We start from the raw sequence: 27,730 nt of genomic DNA on the forward strand, positions 1-27,730 counted from the left end.
AGCCTGTATTTTTGCATGGATACTGGGAATTCAAACTCAGGTACTCGTGCTTACAGAACATGTATGTAGTCTTACCTCCTGGGCCATCTCCAGCCAATACAAAATTTTCATTTGAGGTTCATGTTTTTACTTTCAATATTTATTTGCATATTCACTCAGTCGTTCACATCATCAACATACACACACAAAAAAAATACACAATCTGATAATGTGCCAAAGATTAGAAAAAGTAAGATATATAAGCCTATGGGTCATTGCCTCTTAAATCACTGACAGAATCAGGAATGTTTATTAGGCCCTCTGTGCATACAAAAGACAATTAAGATACAATTTCTGTGGGGTCAAGAAGATTAAAACACATAAAACATAATAGTAACAAGCTCGTTTCTTTATTCAGTCAACAAACATTTACTAAAGGCTTAAAGTACCTGTTTTAGGTACTAGAGAAAAATGAATGAAGAAAGTAAAGCCATTGTTCATGGGAAGGGCCCAATCTGCTAGACAGGTGCTACAAAAAAAGAAATAATTTCAATTAGCAATTGATTCAATGAAGAAATATGGGCACCTTGGGGTAGGAACTGCAGAAAGTTCAGGGGAGACTTGAGAGAGCATGGAGCAAGCATCCTTGTCAAGCTGAAAGATGTCGCTGAGGCAAGAAGGTATATACTAATGGGACCAGTGTATCAGCCGTAGTCGGCTTATATGATGGCAGAGGCATATAGGTATATACACAAGTATGTGCTTGGACTTAGAGTCTGTCTGAACGTGTGTGAGAAGACACATACCTATCTTTGTATTAGAGTGTGGGATATGAGAAACTTGCCTATGTGAGGGACAACACCTCAGGCCAGGCAGCCAGCCCTCATCATCAGATAATAAATCAGAAATGTGTCCTCTCTCCCTCCATAGAAATTCTTCCGGGTCCTCCGATTTGTTGTTCTTGTTTGTGTTTGTTTGGTTTCTATTTTCATCTCATAAACTTAATTTCTGCTTTCTGCTGTAGAAAAAAAAACAGGTAACTTGTTTCATCAAATAAGATTTTTAGCTGTTTTTCTGGCGAGGCTGATTGACTGGAACAGAACGTTCGGTGAGTGTAAACGTGTATTTGCTTGAACTAAATGGCACGACAAATAACCTAAGTATGAAATGAAACAACCTGAGAATTGCAGATATTCACCAGAAACACTGGAAAGTATAGTTAAATGTTAAAGAAAAGTTCTGGTTCATGAGTGAATAACAGTGACTGACAAATAGACTTTAAACAGTAAGCCAAACGAAGGTGACTTATACTTGCTTTTTGGGAAGGTGAGCAAGCAACATACTCCACTCAAAGGCCTAGTCTTCAGAAGACAGATGATCTAGAATCTGCTAGTATCCGTAGAATAGGGAGGTTCTAAATTATCAGAAGGGAAGACATTTTTACCAGAAGAAACTATTTGGCTATAATTTCCCACATGCCTATAGTAATTTCATTTTTCCAGATAATCACTCAGAAGAAAAATCCTAAATGTTTGAAAAGTAATAAGTGAATGTTATAGGTTGCCATAGGATTACCAGTTGCCTAGTCTATGTTCCCGGTTTCTAAAGAAAGGAATAAAATAATATGCAGCTTATTTTAAAAGAGTAAAAAAGCTAAGCATGGAAACAAAGTTATGAAACTCATAAATTATTTGCTCTTTTGCCCCCATCCTGACAGGGTCTCAACCCTTGACTAGCCTGGAAGTCGATGTGTAGATCAGGCTGGCCTCATACTCACACTTCCTGACTCCATCTCCTGAGTACAGTGATAAAAACCGACTGCTCCAATATGTGCAGCAAAGTCGTGGTATTTTGTTTGCATGGGTCTGCTGTGGGATGGTCTGTATGTCGAGTGTTGCTGATTGGTCAATAAATAAATCATTGATTGGCCAGTGGCTAGGCAGGAAGTATAGGTGGGACAAGGAGGAGAATAAAGCTGGGAAGTGAAAGGCTGAGTCAGAGAGACACTGCCAGCCGCCATGATGACAAACAGCATGTGAAGATGCCGGTAAACCACAAGCCACATGGCAAGGTATAGATTTATAGAAATGGATTAATTTAAGCTGTAAGAACAGTTAGCAAGAAGCCTGCCACGGCCATACAGTTTGTAACCAATATAAGTCTCTGTGTTTACTTGGTTGGATCTGAGTGACTGTGGGACTGGCAGATGAGAGATTTGCCCTGACTGTGGGCCAGGCAGGAAAACTCTAGCTACATGGGTCAACCTGACCCCTCCTCAGCACCCTGGGACATCCCCTTTCACAATCCAGACTTTCCATGCTGAGATTAGCTCTTCAGAAAGCAAGTTGGTTGGTTAGAACTGTGCACCAGAGGGCGCCTCAGGCTTTCCCTGAGAATTTAAGGAGTGGCTCAGAACTCTGTGTGCATCAGTCTCCATGGCAACACTGAAGCCAGGGAAGCAGTCTGCTGCTCACTACACAGAAGACCAGCCTAATCAGAAGGCAGAGCCTGTGTAGAGGGTGATCCCTGTTCTGGCGTTTTCAGTAGGGGTATCCTCTACATCTTTCCATGGTCCCGATGAAGAAACTTAATTGTTTCTGGACATTAGGTCTATGTTTGGTAGCCAGCAAACTTTCCAAGGCATCGATCAAAACCCCCAGGGTGCCATCTATCTATGACCCAAAATTTATACACGAGGTTGTCGACAGTCATAATGAACTTCGAAGGAAGGTCAACCCCTCAGCAGCCAATATGAATTACCTGGTGAGAAAGGGACCGGCGTGCTATCCAGAAGAACTAGCGTAAGCAGGAGAGGGCTGGCTCATAAATCAATTGTCTGTTCTTTTTGTCTTTTAGCTGCATTTCATATGATTCCCCAATTAATTAAATTAGGCAAAAAATTTCAACCCCAGAGCCAGGCAGGCATTCTGTGTTTAAGACATGGCAGTCTGGGAGTACTATAGAAACGATGGTAATTAAGGTTTAAAGGGCATCAAGGACCACTGAAATGTCACCGACTTCCATTGCCCATGTTGACTAAGAGGGACATCAGTTGAAGAGCTCTCTTAGATCAAGAGGCCATAGAAAAGGGTTATTGAGAGGGCTTGTTGGTAGTGGTAATGCAGATCTAGGGAACAATGAAGGCAGAGAAAACGGGTGTCAGTTCAACTAGCCAGAAGACAGTGATGGGCACTAGTTCCACATAGGAAGAAAGTCCTGAGTAGTTAACACACATGGTGATGTCTGGTGCCTTCATTTCGGTTTTATTGCTTGAAAAAACACTATCACCAAAATCAACTTGGGAAAAGAAAGGGGTTTGGTTTTGTTTTTGTTTTCGTTTTTTACCACACACTTTAGAGCCCTTCATGAGCAGACCTCAGGGCAGGGACCCAAGGCAAGAATCTTTAGGCAGGAACTGAAGCAGAAGCCATAAAGAAATGCTGCTTACAGATTTTCTTCCCACGCTGTGCACAGCTCGCTTTCTTAGTCCACCCAGGACCTCTTGCCCAGTGGTGGTACTGTCCCCAGTAGCCTGGGCACTTTTACATCAGTCCTTAATCCAGAACATCCAGGCCTACACACTTGCTCCAGGCAGTCTGATGGATGCATTTGAACTTTTGAGGTTCCTCACTTTAGATTTCTCTAGCTTGTATCAAGTTGACAAAGAAATCTAACCAGGACATCTAGGTAGAAAAGTAAGTGGTTAGACGTGATATAAAAGAAGAAGTTGAAGCAGGAGAAAAATATCACGACAAAACAAAACTGTTTCAAGGAGAAGTTAAGTGGAGACCTTTAGTGTTAGAGTGATACAGCTTGTTCGATTTACCCAGGACAGGTTACAGTTTGGAGGACCACTGTAAGTCTCTGCAGAGACTGGGTGGGGAGGGCCCCTGGCCTTGACCTGGCCACTTCCTGTGTCCATTGTTTCCTGTTCACCATGAAGAAGTTCCTGGTGTTAGCCTCATGATGGGCCCAGATACATGGCACCAAGTGACCACCATGTCCTGAACTCTCTGAAATGGTGATTTCAAAGTAACTTCTTCTTTAAGATGTTTGTTTCAGGCATTTGATTGTAGTACAAGAAATCACTAAAACAACAAATACTTTTTTAAAAATGGTGTCTTTAAAAGAGCTACAATTAACTGAAATTTAATTTACCATACTTATTAGACTGATTTTATTATAAACAAATATGTACTAATCAATTTAAATATTATTCTATTTTTTCAGACATGGGAAAAGGAATTTGCAAAACTGGCCAAATCATGGAGTAAAAACTGCAAATATTCCCATAATCCCTGTTTAAGAAACCGATATGGATGTGTTGAGGGTTATGACTTTCTTGGAGAAAATATGTATTTAGGTAAAATAGAAGTTACACCAAAGGAAGCTATTTCTTTTTGGTATAATGAAAGTCAACATTATAATTTTGAGACTATGACCTGTTCTAAAGCTTGTGGACATTATACACAGGTACGTACTTGACAGGTTGTTACTTGACAGGATGTAAAGTAGTTCTTGTGTTCATTTTAGTTACAAGAAAAATTTTTCAATGTTTTCTTTTACATTCCTTTAAAAACTCCATTTTATTGAGTATTCCATGTACTGAGTGTAGTATTTCCAATCTTTTAAAAATGCTACTCTGGGGCAGTGGTGGCACACGCCTTTAATCCCAGCACTCAGAAGGCAGAGCCAGGTGGATCTCCATGAGTTCGAGGGCAGCCTGGTCTATAGAGCGAGATCCAGGACAGGCACCAAAACTACACAGAGAAACCCTGTCTCAAAAAACCAAAACAAAAAACAAACAAACAAAAAAGACTAAAAAATGCTACTCTGCTGCCATTTTCTTCACATTACTAACAACAAGCAATCTACTGTGATTCTCTTGCTCAGCCCTGTGGCTTTTCCACACCTTGGACTGTGTTGACTTACTTCCAGTCTTCATCAATTTTACATGAGGTGTCCGGGACATCTTCACATTCCTTGTGCTATAGAATCTTGAGCTTAGCATTCCAAGTCTATAGATTAAAACACATTTGCAAACCCTAGGTTGCTGATCCTTATAACACTTCCCTCTCCTTTCCCTCTTTCTAGTGGCCTGCTACCAGTGTTGGAAGCGTGCGTGAGCCATGCCAGTTTGGTGCCTCTATTATGTTTATGGAATTTTTCTCTCGGTGATCAATTTGATAATTTTATCACTGTGTCTTTTACTCACAGTCATTCTTCCACATGCCAATGTCCCATTAATTGGATTTAGTTTACTTTCTTTTTCTCTTTGAAATTACATTATAATTACATCAGATTCCCCATCCCTCTCTTCCCTCCAGCACTTCTCCTGTACCCCTGCTAGCTCTCTCTCAAATTCATGTCCTCTCTTTCTTTAATTGTGGTTACATATGTACGTGTGTGCCTAAACACACAAATACAACCTATTCAGTCTGTATAATGGTACTTATATGTATATGATTTCAGGTCTGACCACTTGGTATTGCATAACAAATTTGGGGGTTCTTCTCTGGGGAAGACTACTTCTCCCACTCTTAATGTTCCTTAGTTGCCCATAGATCTTGTCTAGCATTGAAGCCCAGTGAGATGCCTCACTTCCTCGTTAGCATGTCTACTGGTGTGCTCTTTATTCAGGTCTCATTTAGGGATCCATGTTGATGAAACTCAAAGGGTGTAGCTTATACCCTCTCTCCCACTATGAATCCTGAGTACAAAGTTGTATTGTAGATGTATCAGTTGGGTTAGGGTGCCACAGAGTCCCATGTTCTCTGCATTGTGGTTTTCTGTAATGATATCCATGTGTTGCAAGGAGATATTTCTTTAACGAAGGGTAAGATAGAAATTTTACTGTGGACATTAGGATAAATATTTAGAATGCAGTTAAGAATTATGCTTTTTCAGGAAAGTTGCAGATGTAGGTTCTCTTCCAAGATCCATGACTTCACTCTCTAGGTAGTTGGCTAGGTTTCCAGTAACATACATGATTTCCTTCTTTGACGAAAGCTTTTTGGGTGCCTGCCCCAAAGAGCTTTCTCCCAGAGTCCAAGGAAGAATGTACAACCAGCTAGGAAATCTACTTATCTGAGGGTAAGAATAAATCTATGCACACTGTGCCCTTTCAGTCCATCACTTTATTGTTCTAAGTAAGCCTCCTGATCTCCCTGCTGTTCTCTCCTTGTTCTACTGCTTCTCTAAATCTACAGCTTCTTTTCAGCTCTCACTCTTAGCCCCTCTCTTGCCTGACTATCCATACATCTCTAACAGGGACTTCTTGCAATCCTGAGAAAAGTTTCAAAACCCTCAAGTCATAGCACATTCCCTAAATGAGCAATAAGGAGCAAAGCCATTACCATGGTAACACAAGGTTCCAAGGTCTCAGGACCAGAGGGAGGGGGTACAGTGCCCATTGCGACAAACTCTGAAACATAACTTTTTCTCAGCAGACTTGGCAAGTGAAGAATTGGCAGGATTTTCTTGGGGTGGTTTGTATCAGTAGCCTTGGTGGAACACCTGCAACTCTGCTCTTGTGCATAACTGTAAAGTTTTAAACTTATGGTCTAATTACAAAGGCCTTTAGTCTAGTTTGCATTTCCTCTGAGGTAAAACTGAGCTAAATGCATGCAGTTTGTGTTAGACTGAGGACAGATTATTATTTTCTGTGTTAGTCTGAGCAAAAGGAACAAATCAGGCTTTAAGTGTCTACAGTCTCGTGGGACAATGGATTTGGCTATGAAATGTAACCTACCATATTTTCTATATATCAAAATTACACAGCTAAATGACAAGCCATCTTCCTGACCACCCACAGATCTATGTACCCATATGACTGAGATGTAATCAAATGATATTACATATACACATTTTATGAAAATGCATGGTAATGGGGAGATATCACAGCTCTTATTGCACAAGAAGTTTACAAGAAACAACCAATTCATTCAAAAGGCAATACCTCCAACAAGTCTTGTGTGGTAGCTTGGTCCTCTACCAGAACCCTTGGTTCTGATAGGTTGACATTTTGAACACTAATTGTCACCTACTGTATACTCCCATGGCCTTTTGCTACCAGCAGCTCTCAATATTTCTTGTTGATAGCATCTTACATACAATTAGAGAACTCTTGGTTGCTGCCAAGGTACATATGTCCCATATAGTTTTTTATTATTATGGCTGAGGAATATCTTGAGATATTGAATGGTACTCCCTCCAGCAGTCTTTTTGCTCAGGATTAATTTGGCTATCCAGGGTCTTTTATGGGTCCTTATGAATTTTAGAAAAGTTATTGTTATATTTTATTTGAAGAGTAAGATGGGGATTTTGAATGAGCATACACCAAATCTGTTCATTGCCTTTGGTAGAGTAGTCATTGTTACAACACTAATTCCATGAATCATGAGCATGGAGTCTCTTTCCACATTCTTGCATTCTTGTGTCTCTCTTTCTCTCTTTCTTCAGATGTGTAGTTTCACTGCAGAGGTCTTTCTCTTTTTTGGTTAAGTTTATTCCTAAATATTTTATTTTCTTTGAGACTATTGTGACCAGAGGAGGTTCACGATCTCTTTCTCCACAAGTTTGCTGTTGGTATATAGAAAAGCTATTGATTTGTCCATGCTCATTTTGTGTCCTGACACTTTGCTGAAGTTTTCTAGCAGAAATTTTGAGATCTCTCATGTTTAATATCATGCCATCTGCAAATAGAATTGTTCGACATCTTCTTTCCCTGTTGGCTTCCCTTTAATTTCCTTCTCTTCTCTTACTGCTCCAGCTAGTGCTTTGAACACACTGTTGTAAAGCAGAGGGGATGATGGACATCCATGTCTCATTCCTGATTTCAGTTTTTTGCTAAATTTTTCTCCATTTAAGATGATGTTGGCTGTAGGTTTCTCATTTATACCTCTTACTATGCTGAGGTAGGTACCCTCTAATCTTATTCTAGTATTTTTATATTATGAAGGCATACTGGATTTTTGTCAAAAGCTTTTACTTCATCTTTAAGATGATCCTATCATTTTTATCTTTAAGTCCATTTATGTGCTATATTACACTTATAGGCTTGTGTGTGTGTTGAACCATCCCAGCATTTCCAGGAGGGAGCCAATCTGGTCATGTTAGAATTTTTTTTTTGTTTTTTTTGTTTTGTTTTGTTTTGTTTTGTTTCCAGAGCTGAGGACTGAACCCAGGGCCTTGTGCTTGCTAGGCAAGCCCTCTAACACTGAGTTAAATCCCCAACCCCAAAAATGTGTGCCACCCACCACCACCACCCTTAAGGACCATAAGGAATTATTTTGTTTGGTTGGTTTTTTTGTTTTTGGGTTTTTTTTTTTTTTTTTTTTGGTTTTTTGTTTGTTTGTTTTTTGAGACAGGGTTTCTCTGTGTAGCTTTGTGCCTTTCCTGGAACTCACTTTGTAGACCAGGCTGGCCTTGAACTCACAGAGATCTGCCTGCCTCTGCCTCCCGAGTGCTGGGATTAAAGGCATGCGCCTTTGTTATTGTGTGTCTACATTTGATTCTCAGGTATTTTGTTGAATATTTTTGTATCTATGTTCATCAGGCATATTTTCTTTTATGTTGTTGGTGAGTTTTGTTTTGTTTTGCCTGGTTTTGATATCACATTGGTAATGGCTTCATAGAAGTAGTTTGGAAATATTCCTTGTGTTTTGTTATTGTTTGTTTGTTTATTTTTTAGTTTAAGAATGATTAGCCTAGATCTTCTTTGAAAATCTAGTAGAATTCTGCTTGGAACCCACCTGGACTTTTTTAGATGGAAGGCTTTTCTGTCTGGTTTCAATTTCTTTATTTGTGATAGGTCTGTATAGATTGTTGATCTCTTCATAGTTTAACATTTGTGATTTGGCTAAATCTAGAAATTCATCCATTTCTTTTATATTTTTCCAATTTAATGAAGCACAAGTTTTTAAAGTATTCCCTTATAATATTCTAAATTGTAATGTTTCCCTGTTCATTTGGGATTCTGTTCATTTGGGTCCCTCTTTCTTTCTTTTGGTTAGTTGGGCCAAGTGACTATCAATGTTGTTTATGTCCTCAAAGAACTATAGCTCTAACATTTGTTGATTCTTTGTATTATTTTCTTTGTTTCTACCTCATTAACTTCAGCTTTGATTTTTATTATAGCTTACTATCTGGTTGTTTGGGTTTGGTTTGCTCTTAGTTTTTCTAAATGTTGAAGTTCCATCATTAAGTCATTTATTTATGTTCTCTCTCTCTCTCTTTCTTCTTTCTTTCTTTCTTTCTTTTTGAAGAAAAGGTTTAAGTAGGGGGCTGTGTTTTATGAAGGTCAGAGTCCATGACCATCATGGCAGGGAACATGGCAGCAGGCAGGTAAGCATGGCACTGGAACAGTAGCTGAGAGCTCACAACTTATTCACGAAAACACAAGGCAGAGAGCTAGCTAACTGGGAATGCCTTGGGCTTTGGAAACCTCAAAATTTATTCCCAGTAACATGCTTCCTCAAAAACACCATACCTCCTAATCCTTCCTAAATAGTCCCACCAACTGGGGACTAAGTATTCAAATACATGAGCCTATAAGGGCCATTCTTATTCAGATAACCACATTCAACTCCCTGGACCACATAGATTTGTGGTCATCTCACAATACAAAATGGACTTAATACAACTTCAAAATCCCCTATCTCAACACTAATTAAAAGTCCAAAGCTAAAGGTCTCTCCTGAGATTCAGGGTAATCTCTTAATATTGAGGAATTAACCAGTCCTTGGAATTCTCCTATATTTGTTATTAAAAAGAAATTTCAAAAATGGAGAATGGTAACAGATGTAAGAGCTGTTAATAAGGTGATTCAGCCAATGGGCTCCTTACAGTCTGGAATTCCCCTGCCTTCTCTATTACCTAAAGTATAGTCTATTATAGTTATTGATTTAAAAGACTATTTCTTCACTATAAAAGAAAAGGATAGAGAAAAATTTGCCTTCACAGTGCTTCTTATAATAATTCTCAGCCTGTTAAAAGATATCAATGAAAGATTCTCTCACAAGGGATGTTAAACAGCCCCACCTAGTACCAATATTTTTATAACAGCCATTGGAAATGAATCATGTACAGTTTCCTCCATCTATAATTTACCTTTATATGGATGATATCTTACTGGCTGATTCAAATATAGATACTTTAAAGAAAATGTATTAAGAAGTAAAGAAAATTTTGCCTTGTTAGGAATTACAAATTGCTCCTGAAAAAAATACAAAAAGGAGATTCTATTCATTTCTTAGGATATAAAATAGGTTTACAAAAAATTCAGCCCCAAAAGGTACAAATTAGGAGAGATAAATTGTAGACTCTTAATGACTTTCAAAAATTGCTGGGAGACATTACCTGTCTATGGTCCACTATTGGATAACAACTAAGGAACTGAGTAATTTGCTTCAAACCTTTAAAAGTGACAAGGACTTAAATAGTCCAAGAGAATTATCAGCTGAAGCTGAGAGAGAATTGGCTTTGATGGAAAAGAAATTATAGGATGCATATGTGGATTATTTGGATCCAGAGTTTGATTGCATCCTGGTTATTTTACACTCTACACATTCCCCTACAGGGATTTTAATGCAGAGGGAAGATAATATCTTAGAATGGATATTTTACCACACAAACAGAGTAAAAAAAATTAAAGACATATGTGGAAAAAATTTTCTGAGTTGATTCTAAAAGGAAAATTAAGACTTCGTCAATTGACAGGAATGGACACAACAAATCATAGTGCCTTTTACTAATGCTGAAATTTCCTCTTTATGAGCAGAAAATGAACATTGGAAAAGAGAGTTTGCAGTAATTTTTGGAGGAGAGATTAACAATAGATATCCCAAAAGCAAGAGACTTCAATTCATAAGGAGAACTAACTAGATCCTTCCTCACTTTCGATGGGGAACACCAATTTCTGGAGCCCCTACATTCTATACTGATGCAAACAAACCAGGAAATGCAGGTTATAAATCAGAAAATTTGAATAAAGTGGCTCAAAGCCTTAATGATTCTCTTCAAAGTCAGAATTCTATGCTATTTTCATGGTATTATTAGATTTTCCAGAACCTCTTAATATAATACTGACTCTCAATATGCAGAAAGAGTTGTTTTACATATTAAAACTGCTGAATTTATTCCAGATGATACAGAATTGATTTCATTATTTATTCCAATACAAGAAATAATCAGGAATAGGAATAATCCCATACACACACACACACACACACACACACACACACACACACACACACACACACCTGATCCCATACAGGTCTGCCAGGCCCCTTAGCATAAGGCAATGATGAAATTGATCAGCTATTAATAGGAAATGTGCTGGAGGCCTCAGAATTTCATAAAAACACCATGTCAATAACAAGGATTTGAAAAAGGATTTTTCCATCACTTGGCAACAAGCCAAGGAAATTATAAAGACATGTCCTACTTGTTCCTTGTATAATCAAACTCCACTACTGCAGGAAGTAACCCAAAGGGTACTCAAAGAAAAATTTGGCAAATAGATGTGTTTCGTTGTGCAATTTTTGGAAAATTAAAACATGTACCCCAAACCACAGATATATATTGAGGATTTCAATGGGCAACTGCTTTGAGTTCTGAAAAGCCTGATTCTGTAATTACACATTTATTCAAAGTCATGGCCATCATGGGAATACCTGTGCAAATTAAGACTAACAATTCTCCAGCATATGTCTCTAGTAAAAAAAGACTTTTTGGATATTAAAACATAAAACATATTACAGGTATACCACATAATCCTACAGGACAAGCAGTTATAGAAAGATCTAATCAAACTCCAAAAGATAAGCTTAATAAACAGAAAGTGGTAATAAAGACCTTCAGAGATAGATTGCATAATGTTTTATTAACTTTAAATTTTCTAAATGCAAATGAGAAGGGAGTGACAGCTATGGAGAGACATTGAATAATAATAATAATAATAATAATAATAATAATAATAATAAACTACTGAATTAAATCAGTTGTATACTTTAAAGATGTGCTGACCTCAGAATGGAAATCAGGATATGTGTTACATTGGGGAAGAGGTTTTGTTTTTGTTTCCACAGGAGAAGTAAAGCTATGGATACCATCAAAATTGATAAAGAATAAATTTGAAAAAGACAGACTTCTTAAGAAGAAGTTGATAGTTCATCAACCAGCATGACCTTTCAAACTAAACTAACTTATAAGACTAACAAATGTTTTCCATTTGATCAGATATAACTTGCCAAAATGGAAAATTCCCAAAGTTAGGGTTGGGGCAGGGTTATTCTTTTGTCTTTCCAGGAGAATGAAGGCAACCAGCTAAGGAATCTGAAGACCACTGGACAAACGAGACAGCTGAAGAAAAATGATGAATCATCCAGAGAAAAATGTCCCAAGAAAAGGAGTAAATTGGCCTATTGGGATATCATATTTCCAACAGAATAAAATTTCATATATCTCTCCAAATATGTGTTTCTGTTGTTCTCTACAGACACATAATGCCAGTGGTCTTTTTGTAGTCTCAGTTCAATTAAAAATTAAATCTGGGGGTTGGGGCTTTAGCTCAGTTGTATAATGTTTGCCTAGCAAGCACAGGGCCCAGGGTCCGGTCCTCAACTCTGAAAAAAAAAAAAATTAAAGTTGGAGTTGGAACATGGCTCTCTCCATGAGAGAACTAAACCCAAGCACACTTGTTAAAAGGAAAATCCAAATCTCTTTTTTATGTTAGAAAAGCCACCTGATATGGGACAGAAGAAAAACCAAGATTGCCACAATCTCATGGTCCTTTGGTTTCATTTTGATTTTTTAAAACTTTTATTAAGGTATGAATGTTATATCAAAATTTGTTTTATATATATATATATATATATATATATATATATATATATATATATTATAAACTTTTTGTCCTGATATTAATGGTCATATAGAGTACTAATTCTAGAAAAGGGCTTCATCTAGCTTCTTGTACATGATTTTGGGTTTGTCTCTATCAGGTAACTAGGAGTTTTTGTACTCTGGCTGTATATAACAAATTATGGTCCTTTAATCTCTTTGAGATCTGCTGTATATGACATTTAAAATGTTAAGTTTTCTGCAGTGAACCATGACCATTCCTAACAGCAGCAAGTCTCTCCAAAAGGAGGGTGGGGCCCCACAATGATGATTATACCTGGAATATGACAATGCCACTAAGCTGACTGATGCCACTTAAATATTGGCTCTGGACTACAAACCACTCAGGACAATTTCAAGGTGGCTACTGAGATGGTTCAGCCTCACAAACTATTTAACCAAGACTTGTCACAAGCCCTGCACTTTCCCATTATACAGAGACTGAACAACAAATGATATAACTAGCTCTCCCAGGACTTGATGATTATCCCAATATTTTTCAGGGTCCCCTAAAGATGCCATCACCCCCAGACAGCTGGAAGTAATTTTGAGAATGTGGTGCCCACATTCCCAAGAGGTGGGGTGGGTGGTTTTTGGTTGTTCAGTTTGGGTTAGAATATTTGTCACCATTTAGGGTGCTTGGTTATATGTTGTTATTGGTAGAGCCAGGAAAAAAAGCTGAACAAAGGAGATTAGATTCAGGGATCTTGTTCTAAAAAGAAAAATGGGGGGGATATAGAAATAGGATAAAAAGGTAGATTATTGAATCTACTTATAAACTTAAAAAAAATCTACTAGTTTTAAATATTTTATGTTGGCTTGGAGTCTTATATATTGATACAAAATTGTACTGTATATATGTTATAGAAATTATAGGATAAGAAGGTAGATTATTAAATCTACTTATAAACCAAAACAGCAACTACTAGTTTTAAATATATTACATTGATATGGATTCTTGTACATTGATACAAATTTAAGCTTATGTTGGTTAGAATATACTGTACACATGTTTCTACTCTTGTTCAAGGTATTGTCCCTATACAGCTCACCTAACAATGTAATGTAAATTTCTAGTCCTTGAAAATTATTATTACAAAGTAAGATAATAAAGAAATGCAGGTTAGTAGTTAGTCACTTATTACGATCAAACTTGTAGTTGTGTTAGGTGTGTTTTCAAGGTCAAACAGAGATATATTTTAGATAGACAGTCTATCTTCATATACTTCAGAGAGCTACAGAATGTGGCATTTAAGATGTTTTAATAGCATAAGGTCCTTTTTTATGACAATGAGAGATATATGTCCAGGCAACACCAGATTACTTCAGAGAAGATGATGGGCATCAAAGAAAAACCATATTTCTTTGTGACAAAAGTTAGCCACTGGGCAAAAAATCTGCCTTTGCCTCAACTGCTGACCGTATGCTGTCCAAATTGGACAAGCAGGATACAAAAGAAAGTTACTGAAGAACTTTGCCAAGACAAGGGGGAAAATCCTTCAAAAATCCTGCTTCACAAAATAGTCTGTCAGATATTCTAGGCATGCAGGCTGAAGATGGATGCCCCAATGTTGCAGAGGAACCTTGGGTGACTGTCCAGGCAGTCAGCTGTTTCTGTCATTTCTTATTTTTGGAAGTTGTTTTCTCTACATTTCCTGTTTACTCAGGTAATATTATATCCTTCTCAGGTCTCTGATGAAGTTGAGGACTAGATAGTTATAGTTATAGTTTTCCTTGTTACCAGACTCAGGAAAGAAACTCACAAATAGAGGTGTAAAGTATATAAAGTTAATTGTATAAGGTATAAAAGTATAAAAGGATAGTTTTGGGTTGGTAATGAAAATTAGGATAGAAAGTGAATTAGGTACAACACTTTGGACTCACCAAGATAGGATCGATAATGGAGTATTTTCTCTGAATTTGTCAAATGCTAATGGACTAGGCATTGATAATGTAATTATTACTGGTATATATTTGTATATAATTATTGTGCTTATTGTATGTACTTTTTCTATGTTAGTTAAAACCTTCACTTTTTATTTAGACAAAAATGGGGGATTATGTGATATTTCTATTGTATTCTCACAAATAAAGCTTGCCTGGAGATCAGAGGGTGGAGCTAGCCACTAGTTAACCACAGATGTCTGGATGTCTGTGCAGACAGGAGCCCGGAAGGGACAAGGCTGGGTAAAGACAGGAGTGATAAATTGGGGTAGAAACAGGGGTTGGCCCTTTTTGGTCAGAGGATTGATAGAGGTAATAAGTCTCTAGTGGCTGCTGCTCTGCTTCTCAGATTTTTCAGCTTTCACCCTGATATCTGATTCCTTGTTTTTAATGATAACACTAATTAGGATCATGAAAGAACCACACTTTAAAGCTATACACTATCAATATATGTTCACTAATCTCAAAACTAAAAATATCACAATTTAAATACTAAGCAGTGCTGGGGAGATGGATCAATATTTAAGAGTACTTTGATGTGCAAACATAAAGTTTTTTTTTTTTCGAATCCCCAGAACCCATGTAAAAATCTGGGCATTGTCATGTATGACTATAACTCCAGCACTGGCAGGAGTTTGGGGGGAAGCATAACAGAGACAGGAGGGTCAATCCCTTAGGCTCTCTGGCTAGACAGCCTTCAGCAGGCTTAATGAGAGACATTGTTTCCAGAGAATATGAGAGAGAACAATAAAGCAGGAACCTAACATATTCTTGCTTCCATGCATGCAGAAACCCATTCACAGAAAAATACACATGAGCAAACACCACACATATAACACACACAAATACACTGAGCAAATAGAATTTGTAGTACAGATACTAATAAACCAGACTCTTAACTAGCTCTTGGAAATATATACATTTGCAGTTGTTCCATCTCAAAAAAATTTTTTAAATATTCAAAATAATTTTTAATTAGCCTAATCTTATTTTTATAATAGCTCAGAAGTGATCTGCTACTCTGAGCCAGCTATGTGGTGAGAAGCAAAGTTCATCTCTTAGTCCTCAGCTAACCGTGCCTGTTCCTGAGCTGTGCTGTCTCTCAGGCAACCAAAGATCCACTCAAATGTTTTTAGTAAAATAATGAATTACATGTATTTCAGCCATGAAAAAAAGTGAATAACATCTCAAACTGTGAAATAGTTTCATTCATTTTGGTAATGAAACTATAAAGTGTAAAAAGTTAGAAAGTCTGTTTGCTCAATTTTTTTCTTAGATTATTTCTTTTCTTTTTTTTTTTTTTTTTTTTTTGGCTTTTCAAGACAGGGTTTCTCTGTGTAGCTTTGTGCCTTTCCTGAAACTTTGGAGACCAGGCTGGCCTCAAACTCACAGAGATCTGCCTGGCTCTGCCTCCCGAGTGCTGGGATTAAAGGTGTGCGCCACCACCGCCCATCATTAGATTATTTCTTTCCCAAGGGATATCCATAAAATATTTCCTTCTCTTTTAGTTTGGAGAATAGGAGATATTCAATTCTGTCATTGACACAAGGGACTGGAAATGTTCATCATCTCTTTAGCTCTTTCTTATGGTGCGTTTTCCATACAATTCTTCTTCTTTTGAAATTAGTTTTCCTTACATCTTAAAACATATTAAAATTTGCCACTCTTATCATTGACCATTTAAATAAACTTTGTACATTCTTAATCCATAACTATCTTATGTCTTAACAAAGGTAAGATTATATTTAAAGCTGTGAACTTTAAAATTCACAAATTAGCAACACTTTTTCCTAAGAAAAAAGAAAATTATTTTCATTCCCAGGCTGATTTTGATGTTTCTTGTAATAGGCCCATGGAGAGAATTAAAATATGTTTTCTAAGTTATCGAAGAGAAATTATGCTTTTACCAATGTATTATATTATGGTTTCATTATTAAGTTATCCTTTTGGTTTATGATAATTATATCTGAAAGAAAATGATTTAGATTGACCTTATGAAAGGCCCATTAATAAAAATGTAACTTAATGTGTTAGATATTAGGAAAAATGTAATAAATATATATATATTATATATATAATATTGTATATATCCTCATAGTGAATTGTGTACATGGATTGCTTTATTATGTTATTTCTTAATTCCTTTTCTTATAGGTAGTTTGGGCCAATTCACTTAAAGTTGGATGTGCACTTTCAAATTGTCCTAATCTGATGGGAACTTCAACTGCGCTATTTTTTTGTAATTATTCACCACCGTAAGTTAATTTGCTAAAAAAAAAAAATAGTGTTCTAAGTTGATAACAAATATTTACAAAGTTGGGTATGATGGAGCACACCTTTCATTCCACACCAGGAGGCAGGGGTAGTTGTATCTCTGTGAGGTCCAGGCCAGCCTAGTCTACATAATGAGTTTCAAGCCAGCCAGTACTACATGAAGAGACCCTGTCACAAAACAAAACAAAACAACTACAACCAAACCCAAATGTCTACAAGACAGAATCTTATACTAGACTCTCGAGTATTTTTGATGAAGTCTCCCTCTGCAAAACTAATTTTAAAAGTCAAAATAGGACGGTGACAAGTATTGCCTAAATGAAAAGCCCTTCCTCTCATGAACTACTTCAACATAAGAATAGAAATGACAGAAATTGTTTCTAAAGTTTAAAAAGTAGAGGCTGGGAAGATGACTCAGTCAGTAAGATGGTTGTCTTGAGTCATAAGGACCTGAGTTTGGTCCCCAGCATCCACGTAGAAGGCCAAGCATGGCGGGCTTACCTATAATACCAGCACTGCCCTTACCGAATAGGCAGAGTCAGGAAGATCCCTGGTACTTGCCGGCTCAGCCAGTTAAACCAGTCACTGAGCCACAGGGTCTGTGAGAGACTGTCTCAGAAAACATGCTCGAGAGGGACTGAGACAGACACCCAACAGTCATCTTTACACACATAGACACAGGCACATGAACACAGAGGCAAAGGTAATTTAAAATAAACTGCCATAAGATGACCTAAACGTAAAACACAAAAAGGTTAGCAAAGCCGGGCGGTGGTGGCGCACGCCTTTAATCCCAGCACTCAGGAGGCAGAGGCAGGCGGATCTTTGTGAGTTCGAGGCCACAAAGATCACTGTGGTCTACAGAGTGAGTTCCAGGAAAGGCGCAAAGCTACACAGAGAAACCCTGTTTCGAAAAACTAAAAAAAAAAAAAAAAAAAAAAAAAGGTTAGCAAATGCAGCTCCAATGAACATTAACCATGGAATAAGAAAAGAATAAAATTACTTTCTTAAGAGCAATATTTTGAAGAAAGAATGTAATTGTTAAATGCCCTATCGAGAGTTCCTACTCAAGTGAAAACATAAACACAATGAGGTCTAAAAATGAAATTTAGGAACTCTCAACCAAATATCTACTAATATAAAAGAAATATTTAAACAGGTGATAATGTAATTCTTCAACAAACAAAAATTTTAAAGCTAAAGATTTGTAAAGGAAAACACAAAGAATAAATACACAGGACTGATGAAAAGAAGGTGAGAGATGGAAATGTGTGTATCTATGGCTGCTCTTTCTTCTGCCTTTCACTGAGCAGCTAAAGCAGGAATGACAAACATTGCCCCCAAAGAAAGGGCGAATACCATTTCTCCACATAGCAATAGGATTGTGTAACTGCTGTCATGCAACATCACATTTCTTAGGAAGAAGATAAGAAAAGCTAACCATTGATAAAAATCACTAGAGGACAATACCACTTTCTTACAATTCAGGCTTTTGGAAAGGAAGAAGGGGAAAGAGGGGATTGGAGAAGAGAGGAAAGAAGGAGAGAAAGACGAAGGGAAAGAAGGAAAGGAAATGAAGGGGAAGTTTTGATGGTTTCTCAGTACATAGGAAATGAGTATGAGTCTTCTGTTGAACAACAGCTGTTGCTCTTGTTCTTTCTAATGTGTGACTTACTGAAAGACAGAAACAGCTTGCATAAAAGTAGATCTAAAAAAGTTAAAAGAGCATCATTGGCTCATGAATGTTCTCCGTTTTTGCAGAGGAAATGAGAACAATACCAGTCCTTACATAAAAGGAGAATCCTGCTCCAAGTGTCCCACAAATGACTGCCAAGATAAGCTCTGCCGTAAGCAAAAATAATAACATCGTATTTAGATCGTAGTGTTCTCATAATTTCATTATATTTTTTTATTTCTGACCCCATCTGTTTTTGATTTCTAGGTGACTTGGTTGTTTCTATAAGAATATAAAGCGTTCACCATAAATTATATATAAATATATTTAGTTTGGATGATTGTCCCCTGTACTTGGGTTTTTTTTTTTATTCCCACCACTTTGTTGGCCAGCCATCCAGATCCTAAATAAATCACACAGGGAGGCTTATTCTTTCTTAAGAATGCCTGGCCTTAGCTTGGCTTGTTTCTAGCCAGCTTTTCTTAACTTAAATTATTCCGTCTATCTTTCTCTATTTCTGTATACCTTTCTTTACTTCTTACTCTGTGGCTTGCTGTGTAGCTGGGTGCCTGGACCCTGATGTCCTCCTCCTCCTTGCTCCTCGATCCTCTCTTCCCAAATTTCTCCTCCTATTTATTCTCTCTGCCTGCCAGCCCCACCTATCTTTTTTCCTGTCTCAATATGGGCCACTGAGCTCTTTATTAGACCAATCAGTATTTTCAACAGGCAAAGTAACACAGCTTCACAGAGTTAAACAAATGCAACATAAAAGAATGCAACACATCTTTGCATCACTAAAACAAATGTTCCACAACACAAATGAATGTAACACATCCTAAAATAATATTCCACAACAACCTCCTCCTCCACTGATATTTCCTCTTTCAAGTAAAAAGACAAAAACAAATTAAATACAACTGAGATCTAGTTTGTGGCTGTGCTCAAAGTAGCTACTGGTTGAAATGATTATTTGCACATGCTTATAACCATGGTCATTTGCTTGTTATTACTCTAATAGTGAGTCATTTAGAGGTAAACAGCAGTCTCCACCAGAACTGTGATTAAAAAGATGTTTCTTTTCCATCATCACCTTTTTTATTGATTAATTTTGCTGTTTCACAGCTTCCTACCTCTGTAGAATCCATTCTGATTATTCTACATCCCTGCATTCTCCCTCTCACCCCTGTGAAACTCCTCTCATTCCTACCAGTTCCTCTCACTATGCAGCCAACAACAACCTTCAGTTCCTGACCTTCCTGCCTTTGCCTCTCGAGTGCGGGGATTACAGATATGAACAACCATACCTGTTTTATACTGGCGCAAGGATCAAAATGCATTGTAGGCAAGCACTGGACCAAGTGAGCTAAATCCCCATCCCGGTGCTTTTGAAATTATTCTATATATATTTGGGATTAAATCCATAAAAATTAATTTGAATTTGTAGTTGTTGTGATGGGTACCTTTGAAGGAAAGTGAATAATCAATTGGATGAGGATGACTAAAGACTTTCTAGCCCAATGCACAGAAAGCAAGAAGTATAGGCTTGATGGTAATTCACCAGACTCCCCAGCTGATGAGTTCTGAATTAGTCTCCATTGAAATGATATTTTATTTTAAAATGTATTTGAAATTATCTCATAGTTCAGATTTAATTAAAAGGCAGGTGTTTTAAAGTAATGTGATCTTTGCCTCATATTTTCTAGTCAAAAGAATTTAGAGATAACAACAATCTATCTACCTTTCTTCCACTTCTCCTTCCTGCCCAGTACCCAAATTGATAACGTTTTTTGCCAGCATCACTGCTGATTCCTATTTCTTTTCTTATGTGTGTATATATGTGTATGTGTATTATATGTGTACATGTGTATATATGCACATTATATATATATATATATATATATATATATATATATATATATATTGCTTTATGCCAAGAAAATAAGATCAGATTATTCCTTTCCTTCAACTGCTCAGTTGCTTTGTATTAGAGAAGGAAAAAAACCTTCTTCCAAACCATACAACTAAAAAGGTAGCACTGCTGCTGCTCCCCTCTCTCACCATCCTTTCCACTGTTCTTTCTTTGAAATCAACACTAAGCTCCTTTATCACCACTCCCAATATTAAACTTCCTTCCCCAAAGCCAGTATCCATATCACCACAGATCTGTGTGTAAGTCTAAGACTGCTTCTGCTGTGCGTAATATGCTCGGTCTGTTGGTATAAGGTGAATTATCTTTGCAGATACGATGAGTTTCCAGCATCCAGAATTGGAGAGTAATTGTATTCCCCTTGAGTAAAGACTTTTTAGTTCTTTGGCTAACCGACAAGAAACCAAAAGCTTTAGCCTTCTGCTCTATTGGAAGCCCCTTAGTATAGAAAGGAATTCACACTCTTACTGGGAATGACGCTGAAAAAGTACTGGAAGTAGAGACACCATTTCCTGTTCCAATGCCAAAAGAGCTTTATGTAAACACAGTCATGATATTGAACCCTAATGATTCCCAACTTAGATAATTGTGGGAAATAATTATTTGAGGTTTAAGCCATTAAGGTTTTATTTATTTGTTTAGTTAGTTACTGCTGGTTATTTTGAAGCAGGGTCTCATGTGGCTCAGGCTAGCCTGGAATGTGCTGTGTAGCAAAAGATAACTTCAACTCTTTGACCTATCTGCCTCTCTCTTTCACATGGTAGAATTACAGGTGTACGCCACCACACACAGTGTTTGAGCACACGAATTTAGGGAGGTTTATTTCACAGGACGTCTTGGGAGCACTTGCTATTTTATTTGTATTAAAATGTTATTTGTATGTTAATAAATAAAGTTGCCTGGGGGGTCAGAGCTATTAGCAAGCCATAGGAAAGCAGGGCAGTGGTGGCGTACACTTGTAATCCCAGCACTTGGTAGGCAGAGCTGGGTAAGTCTCTGTGTGTTCAGGGATACAGCCATTATTGGACACACATGCCTTTAATCTCAATACCAATCATGGAAAACCTGGAGGCCTATACAGACAGGCCGTGACGAGGTGGTCATGTGGTTGGGTTTACAACCAATGAGAAGGCAGAACAGGAACTCTATATAAAGACTTTAACACAGGGGTAGCTGGTTCGGAGAGGTAGGACCACTGTAGGAGGAAGGGTAAGGTTTTAGCTCTTAGCTCTGACCTCTTGGCTTTCTTCTTTGCATTGGTTCTGTGTTTCTTATTTAATAAGAAGGTTGGTTACATCTACAGTGTCTAGTAAATTTTTAATTAAAAATTAGCTGAACAGGAGCAAGACAGAAATGGTTCGCGATGCTGAGAGGAGAGATTCAGGGTTGTGTCACTTAAATCCAAAGAAAATCTAGTTAAATCTGGGCTACAATTGATACAAGGCTTCGTTCACCTCTTCTTCACCAGCTTCCAGGGGTCTCTGGTCACATGTTCTTTCCTGCCACTCTTTCCTTGGAGGGTTCTGAATGCCCACTGCCCTAGCAGTCCAGAATTGCTGAAAAGTTTGCTCTCAAGAGCACTTTAGCCTAGCCATGTAACCTTTTCTTTTCCTTTACCCCCTCACAACTGAACAAGTCACCTGAGACTAATATGGGCATCTCTTAAGATTTTTATATCCCTTGGGGCTGGAGAGATGGCTCAGAGGTTCAGAGTACTGCTTGCTCTTCCAAAGGTCCTGAGTTCAATTCTCAGCAACCACATGGTGGCTCACAACCATCTGTAATGAGATCTGGCGCCCTCTTCTGGCCTGTAGGGATATGTGCAGACAGAATACTGTATACATAATAAACAAATCTCTTTTAAAAAAAAAGAAAAGAAAAAAGATTGTGTCCCTCCCCTTATCCATTCACCCAGATCTTGAGTTCTCTGTTCTCTAATTGGTCTGTCTAACACTGCAATGATAATAAAAGCACTACTGGCTTCTCTCTGGCCAGACAACAGCCTCTGGCTAACAAAAACAAAAATCTAGATTTTTTAGCCTGAATCTTGAGCCCAGAATCAACACATAGACCCCAGGTGAACACAGTATTGTTTCAGCTCATCTCTCTGGGGGTCTCCTCCCATGAGATCCACATTCCTCCAGTCTGCTTCTCCAGTCATTTTCTTGTGCTCCTCAATATTGTTTTTTTGCATGTGATTTAGATGCCACGGTTATGCCTGAGCAGAGCCTTTGTCTGTCACAAACTACTCCAACCAGAGACTTCAATAGCCAGTGACAAAGAGGATGTCTTATTGAACCATGTAGTGTGTGGGCAGAGAGCACATTAGGGTTTGATACCTGATTGGGAGATGTTTCTCCATCTTTGTCTTTTTCCCTTTCATTCAGAAATTATTTGACTGTTCTTGACTCTTTGGTTTTGAAAATTCATTTTGAAGAAAACTGTCCGTCCCATACAATTGACTCTGGTAAGCACATTGGATTTAGAGAGAAACTGGACTTTCATGCTCACTTAAAAATTTATAGGAAGTTATAAATTGAGGACAGTAGAGGTAGCTCATTGGTTAAACGTGTGTACTGCTCTTTCAGAGGATCCAGGTTCAGTCTGCAGTACCCAGGCAGCTCACCATTGTCTGGACCTCCAGTTCCAGAGTATCCAATACACTCTTCTGGCCTCTGAGCTTACCTGCACAAACCTACTCTCAGTCATAAACATAGACACACAATAACAAATAAAATCTTTAAAAAATGATATATTTGGAAAGAAATACTATCACATGGACAACTTTCACTGAAAATAGTGATTAGGGTGTTTATGAAGGTTTTAGTTAAGTTTTGAAATGTTCACAGTAGTGGTTTTACATTTCAAAGTAGATGCCTCACTGGCTACATCTTGATCAGAAGGCAACAAGAAGTGGACTGTCTCACTGACTGTGGCTTGATCATAGAGAAGCCCTCAAAGCCCACCTTCACAGTGACACACATCCTCCAAAAAGCCACACCTCCTAATAGAGCCTTTCCCTTTGAGCTTATGGGGAGCAATTGCATTCCAACTACCACAATGACTATTTGATACTCTGGTTTTGAACTGCTTTGTCTGTAGTTACATTCCATCTAAGCCCTGTGACTTCTGATGTGTTTTCTCTTCCTTTCCTATTGGTTAGTCTTTATTAATAAACATTTTGCTCAGTTGGCTTTTTTTAAGACAGGGATATTGGTATTGTTTAAATATGTAGGTGTTGGAGCCAGACAACTTAACTTGAGGAGTGATTAAGGGGATTAAATATCATAAATCATAAGAACACAAAGCAAAGAAAGGTATCAACAAATATTAGCTGTTATTAGAACTCCCTAATCATATTTTATTGACCCAATACATACTTTTCATAGTGCTTAGCATTCTGAAATGACCACTTTTGGTCCTTTTATTTATTCCATTTAAATATTAATGAGAGCTTTTCCTTCACTGTTTTCTCTTTTCTAATAACAATTGTGGAGGCCCACAAAGGTTTCCTAATGAGATCTGAGCTTGCTTTACCCAGCAGAGCTGCATTAGAGGATTGTTTGACCACCATGTCTGTGGTTACCAGGTGATTGGAAGGGTCTGCACTTGGCTGTGCCAAGAGGAGGTCTTTTGCTCCACCCTTTGGCATTCCTATAAAAGGCCCTTTAGAGCTGACAGAAGGGGCCAGTGGATAATGATCCGGGCCCTCCCAAGGCTATCCTGTGATTCTATCTGTTTCTTTACCCTCTATCCTTATCCCTCACTCAAGTATCCTGTTGTAAAATGTGGGAGCTGGTCTCCCAGCTGGGCTCATACAATTGGTGCCAGAAACAAGGACAGGGACTTGGTAAAAGGAGTGTTAGGGGGTGTTGCAGGTGTAAGGGGGAATGCCTGATAATGAATTAAAAGTAAAGGTGATGGCATTTAATTCTTGGGAGTGAAAGTAAAGTGGCTGAATGCCGAAGTTAAAAGTGAGGCTGCAGTGAGTATCTCTCTCTATCTAGGTTTCTTTCTTATTTTCTCTCTCTTAATTTCTATCTATGAGAATTAAGGAAAAATGTAAGATAGAATATAGAAATATAGTGTAAGAAGAAATTTAGAATAAGAGTAGAATTGGGTAAAAAGAAACTTAGGGTAAGGTAGAATAAGATAAGCAACAAGACAGAGGGGCTATGTCCTTGATTTTCCAGCTATGGGACTATAAACACAAACTGGGAAGAATCAGAGTCATGAAAAAATACTATAGAAGAAAACAGGCAGAAAAAGATTCCTGTGGAAGCTTTTGGCCTGTGGACAACTTACATCTATGCCCTGAGCAGCAGGGAAAGAATTTTCTCTGAGGCGGATGTGGATGAAATAAAACTCTTCACTCTGCTGGCATCACCACTGTATGAAAACATCGTACCATCAGAATTAGTTTCCTATTAGCCATGAAGCCAAAGTAAACATTGGCATCATTAAAAGAACTCATGGCAATCTTATGATGCAGCTTTAAAAAATTAAGAAGGGAGAAATTGTATCCTCAGAAGTTTGCTGGCTGTCTGAGTCTGGTGAGGAGTATGGAAAAGAGGAACGTCAACTCCAATGACACTCCTCCAAAGGCCTAATAGCTGCACAGGAAATTTTTTCTAAGAGCTTAGCTCAGTAGGTAATTACTCATGATTTGTGAACTTTCTGTCTTATTGGAAGATAACGTAAATAGTTCAATTAAGAGATCTTTTCTAGATGTTTGTTAAAGTTTATAAAGTAGTCCTATAGAGTTTACTTTTGAATATACTTCAGTTCTGTTAAGCGATTTTTAGATAAGTTTGTAAAATGGTTCTATAGAGTTTCCTTTTGAATATGTTTGTAAAAAGTGTAAATATGTATAGCAATATTCATGCTACTTGTAAATATGCTGAATGTAAGTTTGTAAAAAGCATAAATATTGAATGTAAAGAGTGTAAATGTTGAATGTAAGTTTGTAAAAAATGTATAGTGATATTCATATGAGAACTGTTTTTATTACTTTAACTTCAGTTATATTTGAACACTTTTTATAATAGCTCAAAATATCAGTGGCCCCTGAAAAACTTAAGTGAAGGTGTTATAAGTAGGGGAGCTTTTCTGTCTTCTTCCTAGAAACTTCCACTCCTCCTCTGTTTTTGTTCAGAAGAAAAGGGCTTAGTGCAGCTAAGACTGTTGTAGTCACCTTAGACCCATTCCAAAAAGGATATTCCATCTTTATTATCCTCTACTCCTTTACTGAGAGATGTGGCAGCTATGGAGATCACTATGGATGTTTGCAAGCTCTTAGCAGGGACCTAGGCCAGAGCTGAGTTAGGCTCTGTAGCCCCTCTTGCCAGAGGCTGGTAGCCAAAGATGGGCAACTTCTTGATAGCTTCTTGAATGTATGTATGTAAAATTAATCAAGATGAATGACCTAATACAGGCACAGTCTATCTGAGGGGCCTGAGGGGCCCTTTACTATATCAAGAAGTGGGAGTTTTGGAGGCCCTCAAAGGTTTCCTAGTGAGATCTGAGCTTGCTTTTCCCTGCAGAGCTGTAGTAGAGGATTGCTTCACCACTATGTATGCATTTCTATAAAAGGCCCTTTAGAAGAGACAGAAGGGGCCAGTGGATAATGATCCAGGCCCTCCCACAGCTATCCTGTGATTCTATCTGTTTCTCTCCCCTCTATCCTTCTATTTAATATCTCTTATCCCTCACTCCTCAAGAGTACCCTGTTGTAAAATGTGGGAACTGGTCTCTCAGCTGGGCTCACACAAACCATTATGCCCAAAGCTTAAAATCACGGCACATGGTTGGAAGTGAATGAAAATACATCAGTGAGCAGGGGTAGAGAACATCAGGGGTAGGGAACAAATGAAAAGAATGAATTTTGAACACACATAGGATCCTATTAAAATTCAAAACTAAGGAGAAAATTTAGATGTTGGAACGATGAATTTGGGGTAGCAATGAAAATCATATTTAAAACTTCACATAAAAGAATTGAATTTTCCTCAGAAAGTTAAACTGGACATGGTAGAGTGCCAAAAGAAAGCTGATTTTTTGTGGTTTTGCCTATTTTAGATACTTAAGCATCTAATACAAGAGTCATTCTAGAAATATGTGTTGGCAAGATACTCTTGTTAGGCAACACTGTAAAGATTTTAAGTCCAGTAAGTCTTGAAAGTTTTGGGTTTTCAAGATCAAGAATCATTTCTGACTTGATTTCCTTATTTTAAAAGACAGAAAAACCAATCAATAGTTTTCATTTTATGTAGTTTTTCTTTCATTAAACCTCCATAAATTATACATGAGAGTACACAAAAAAATTCAGTTATTTTTTTCTTTTGGAAATTAAATGGCGCTTTTAATTGTCGTATTTTATTGACAGATCACCACATTGGGAGAGCAACTCAGCAGAGAGCATGCCATCTACTCATGCTAGGTTTTATTCTTCATAGAATACTTTAATTGTTATTTCTAATCAGAAGAAATTTTTAAATGCTACAATAAAGACTATTTTCTGACTAATTAGGACTCAAGTTCTGTTTAGTTCTCCATTACATCTTCTATATTCTTGTCTGAGAATTAACTTTAATGCCTACTTTTCAATTCAAAAGTATATATATATATAGATAAATATTAGTTTAGAAATTGGAAAGCAGTGGAATGAAGTTAAGCTTGTGTTTTTATTTTTAAGGTTGTTTGCTGATAATGCACATGTATGTCATCACCCATGTGTGCTGGGGTAGGTGTGGCAGTCCACCTAAACCCACCACGTGGGAGGTAGAGACAAAGGATTCTGAGAGCAGGCTGGCTCTCAGCAAGCTAGGAGTTTAACTGAGAGACCCTACCTCAATATTGAAGGTGGAGAGCAGCACAGGAAGACATCCCATGTCATCTTTAGGCCAACAAACATGCACATGCACTACACTTGTACATCCAGACACATGTGAATACACATACACCAAAAAAGAAGTAAAGGAAATAGGAAAGACTGATAAAAAGAGTCAACAAAGTTCAAGCATATTCCT

General features: G+C 37.6%; 1 protein-coding gene across 3 annotated transcripts; it reads left to right on the forward strand.

The window, feature by feature from the left end:
- The first annotated feature begins 2,423 nt into the window (after window positions 1-2,423).
- Window positions 2,424-27,227, forward strand: LOC131895307 (GLIPR1-like protein 1). Of its 3 annotated transcripts, none has more exons than XM_059245750.1 (5): window positions 2,424-2,742; window positions 4,210-4,452; window positions 16,981-17,081; window positions 18,862-18,947; window positions 27,088-27,227. In XM_059245750.1, exons 1-5 carry the CDS (start codon window positions 2,548-2,550, stop codon window positions 27,165-27,167), a joined length of 705 nt encoding a protein of 234 aa, XP_059101733.1. In that variant the 5' UTR covers window positions 2,424-2,547; the 3' UTR covers window positions 27,168-27,227. The 3 variants fall into 3 exon arrangements, with proteins under 3 accessions (XP_059101733.1, XP_059101734.1, XP_059101735.1); XM_059245751.1 differs by lacking the exon at window positions 27,088-27,227 and adding an exon at window positions 23,090-23,159; XM_059245752.1 differs by lacking the exons at window positions 16,981-17,081; window positions 18,862-18,947; window positions 27,088-27,227 and adding an exon at window positions 12,289-12,453.
- Window positions 27,228-27,730: the final 503 nt, after the last annotated feature.

Source organism: Peromyscus eremicus, chromosome 18 (assembly GCF_949786415.1).
Source record: "Peromyscus eremicus chromosome 18, PerEre_H2_v1, whole genome shotgun sequence".
NCBI classification, from domain to species: domain Eukaryota; kingdom Metazoa; phylum Chordata; class Mammalia; order Rodentia; family Cricetidae; genus Peromyscus; species Peromyscus eremicus.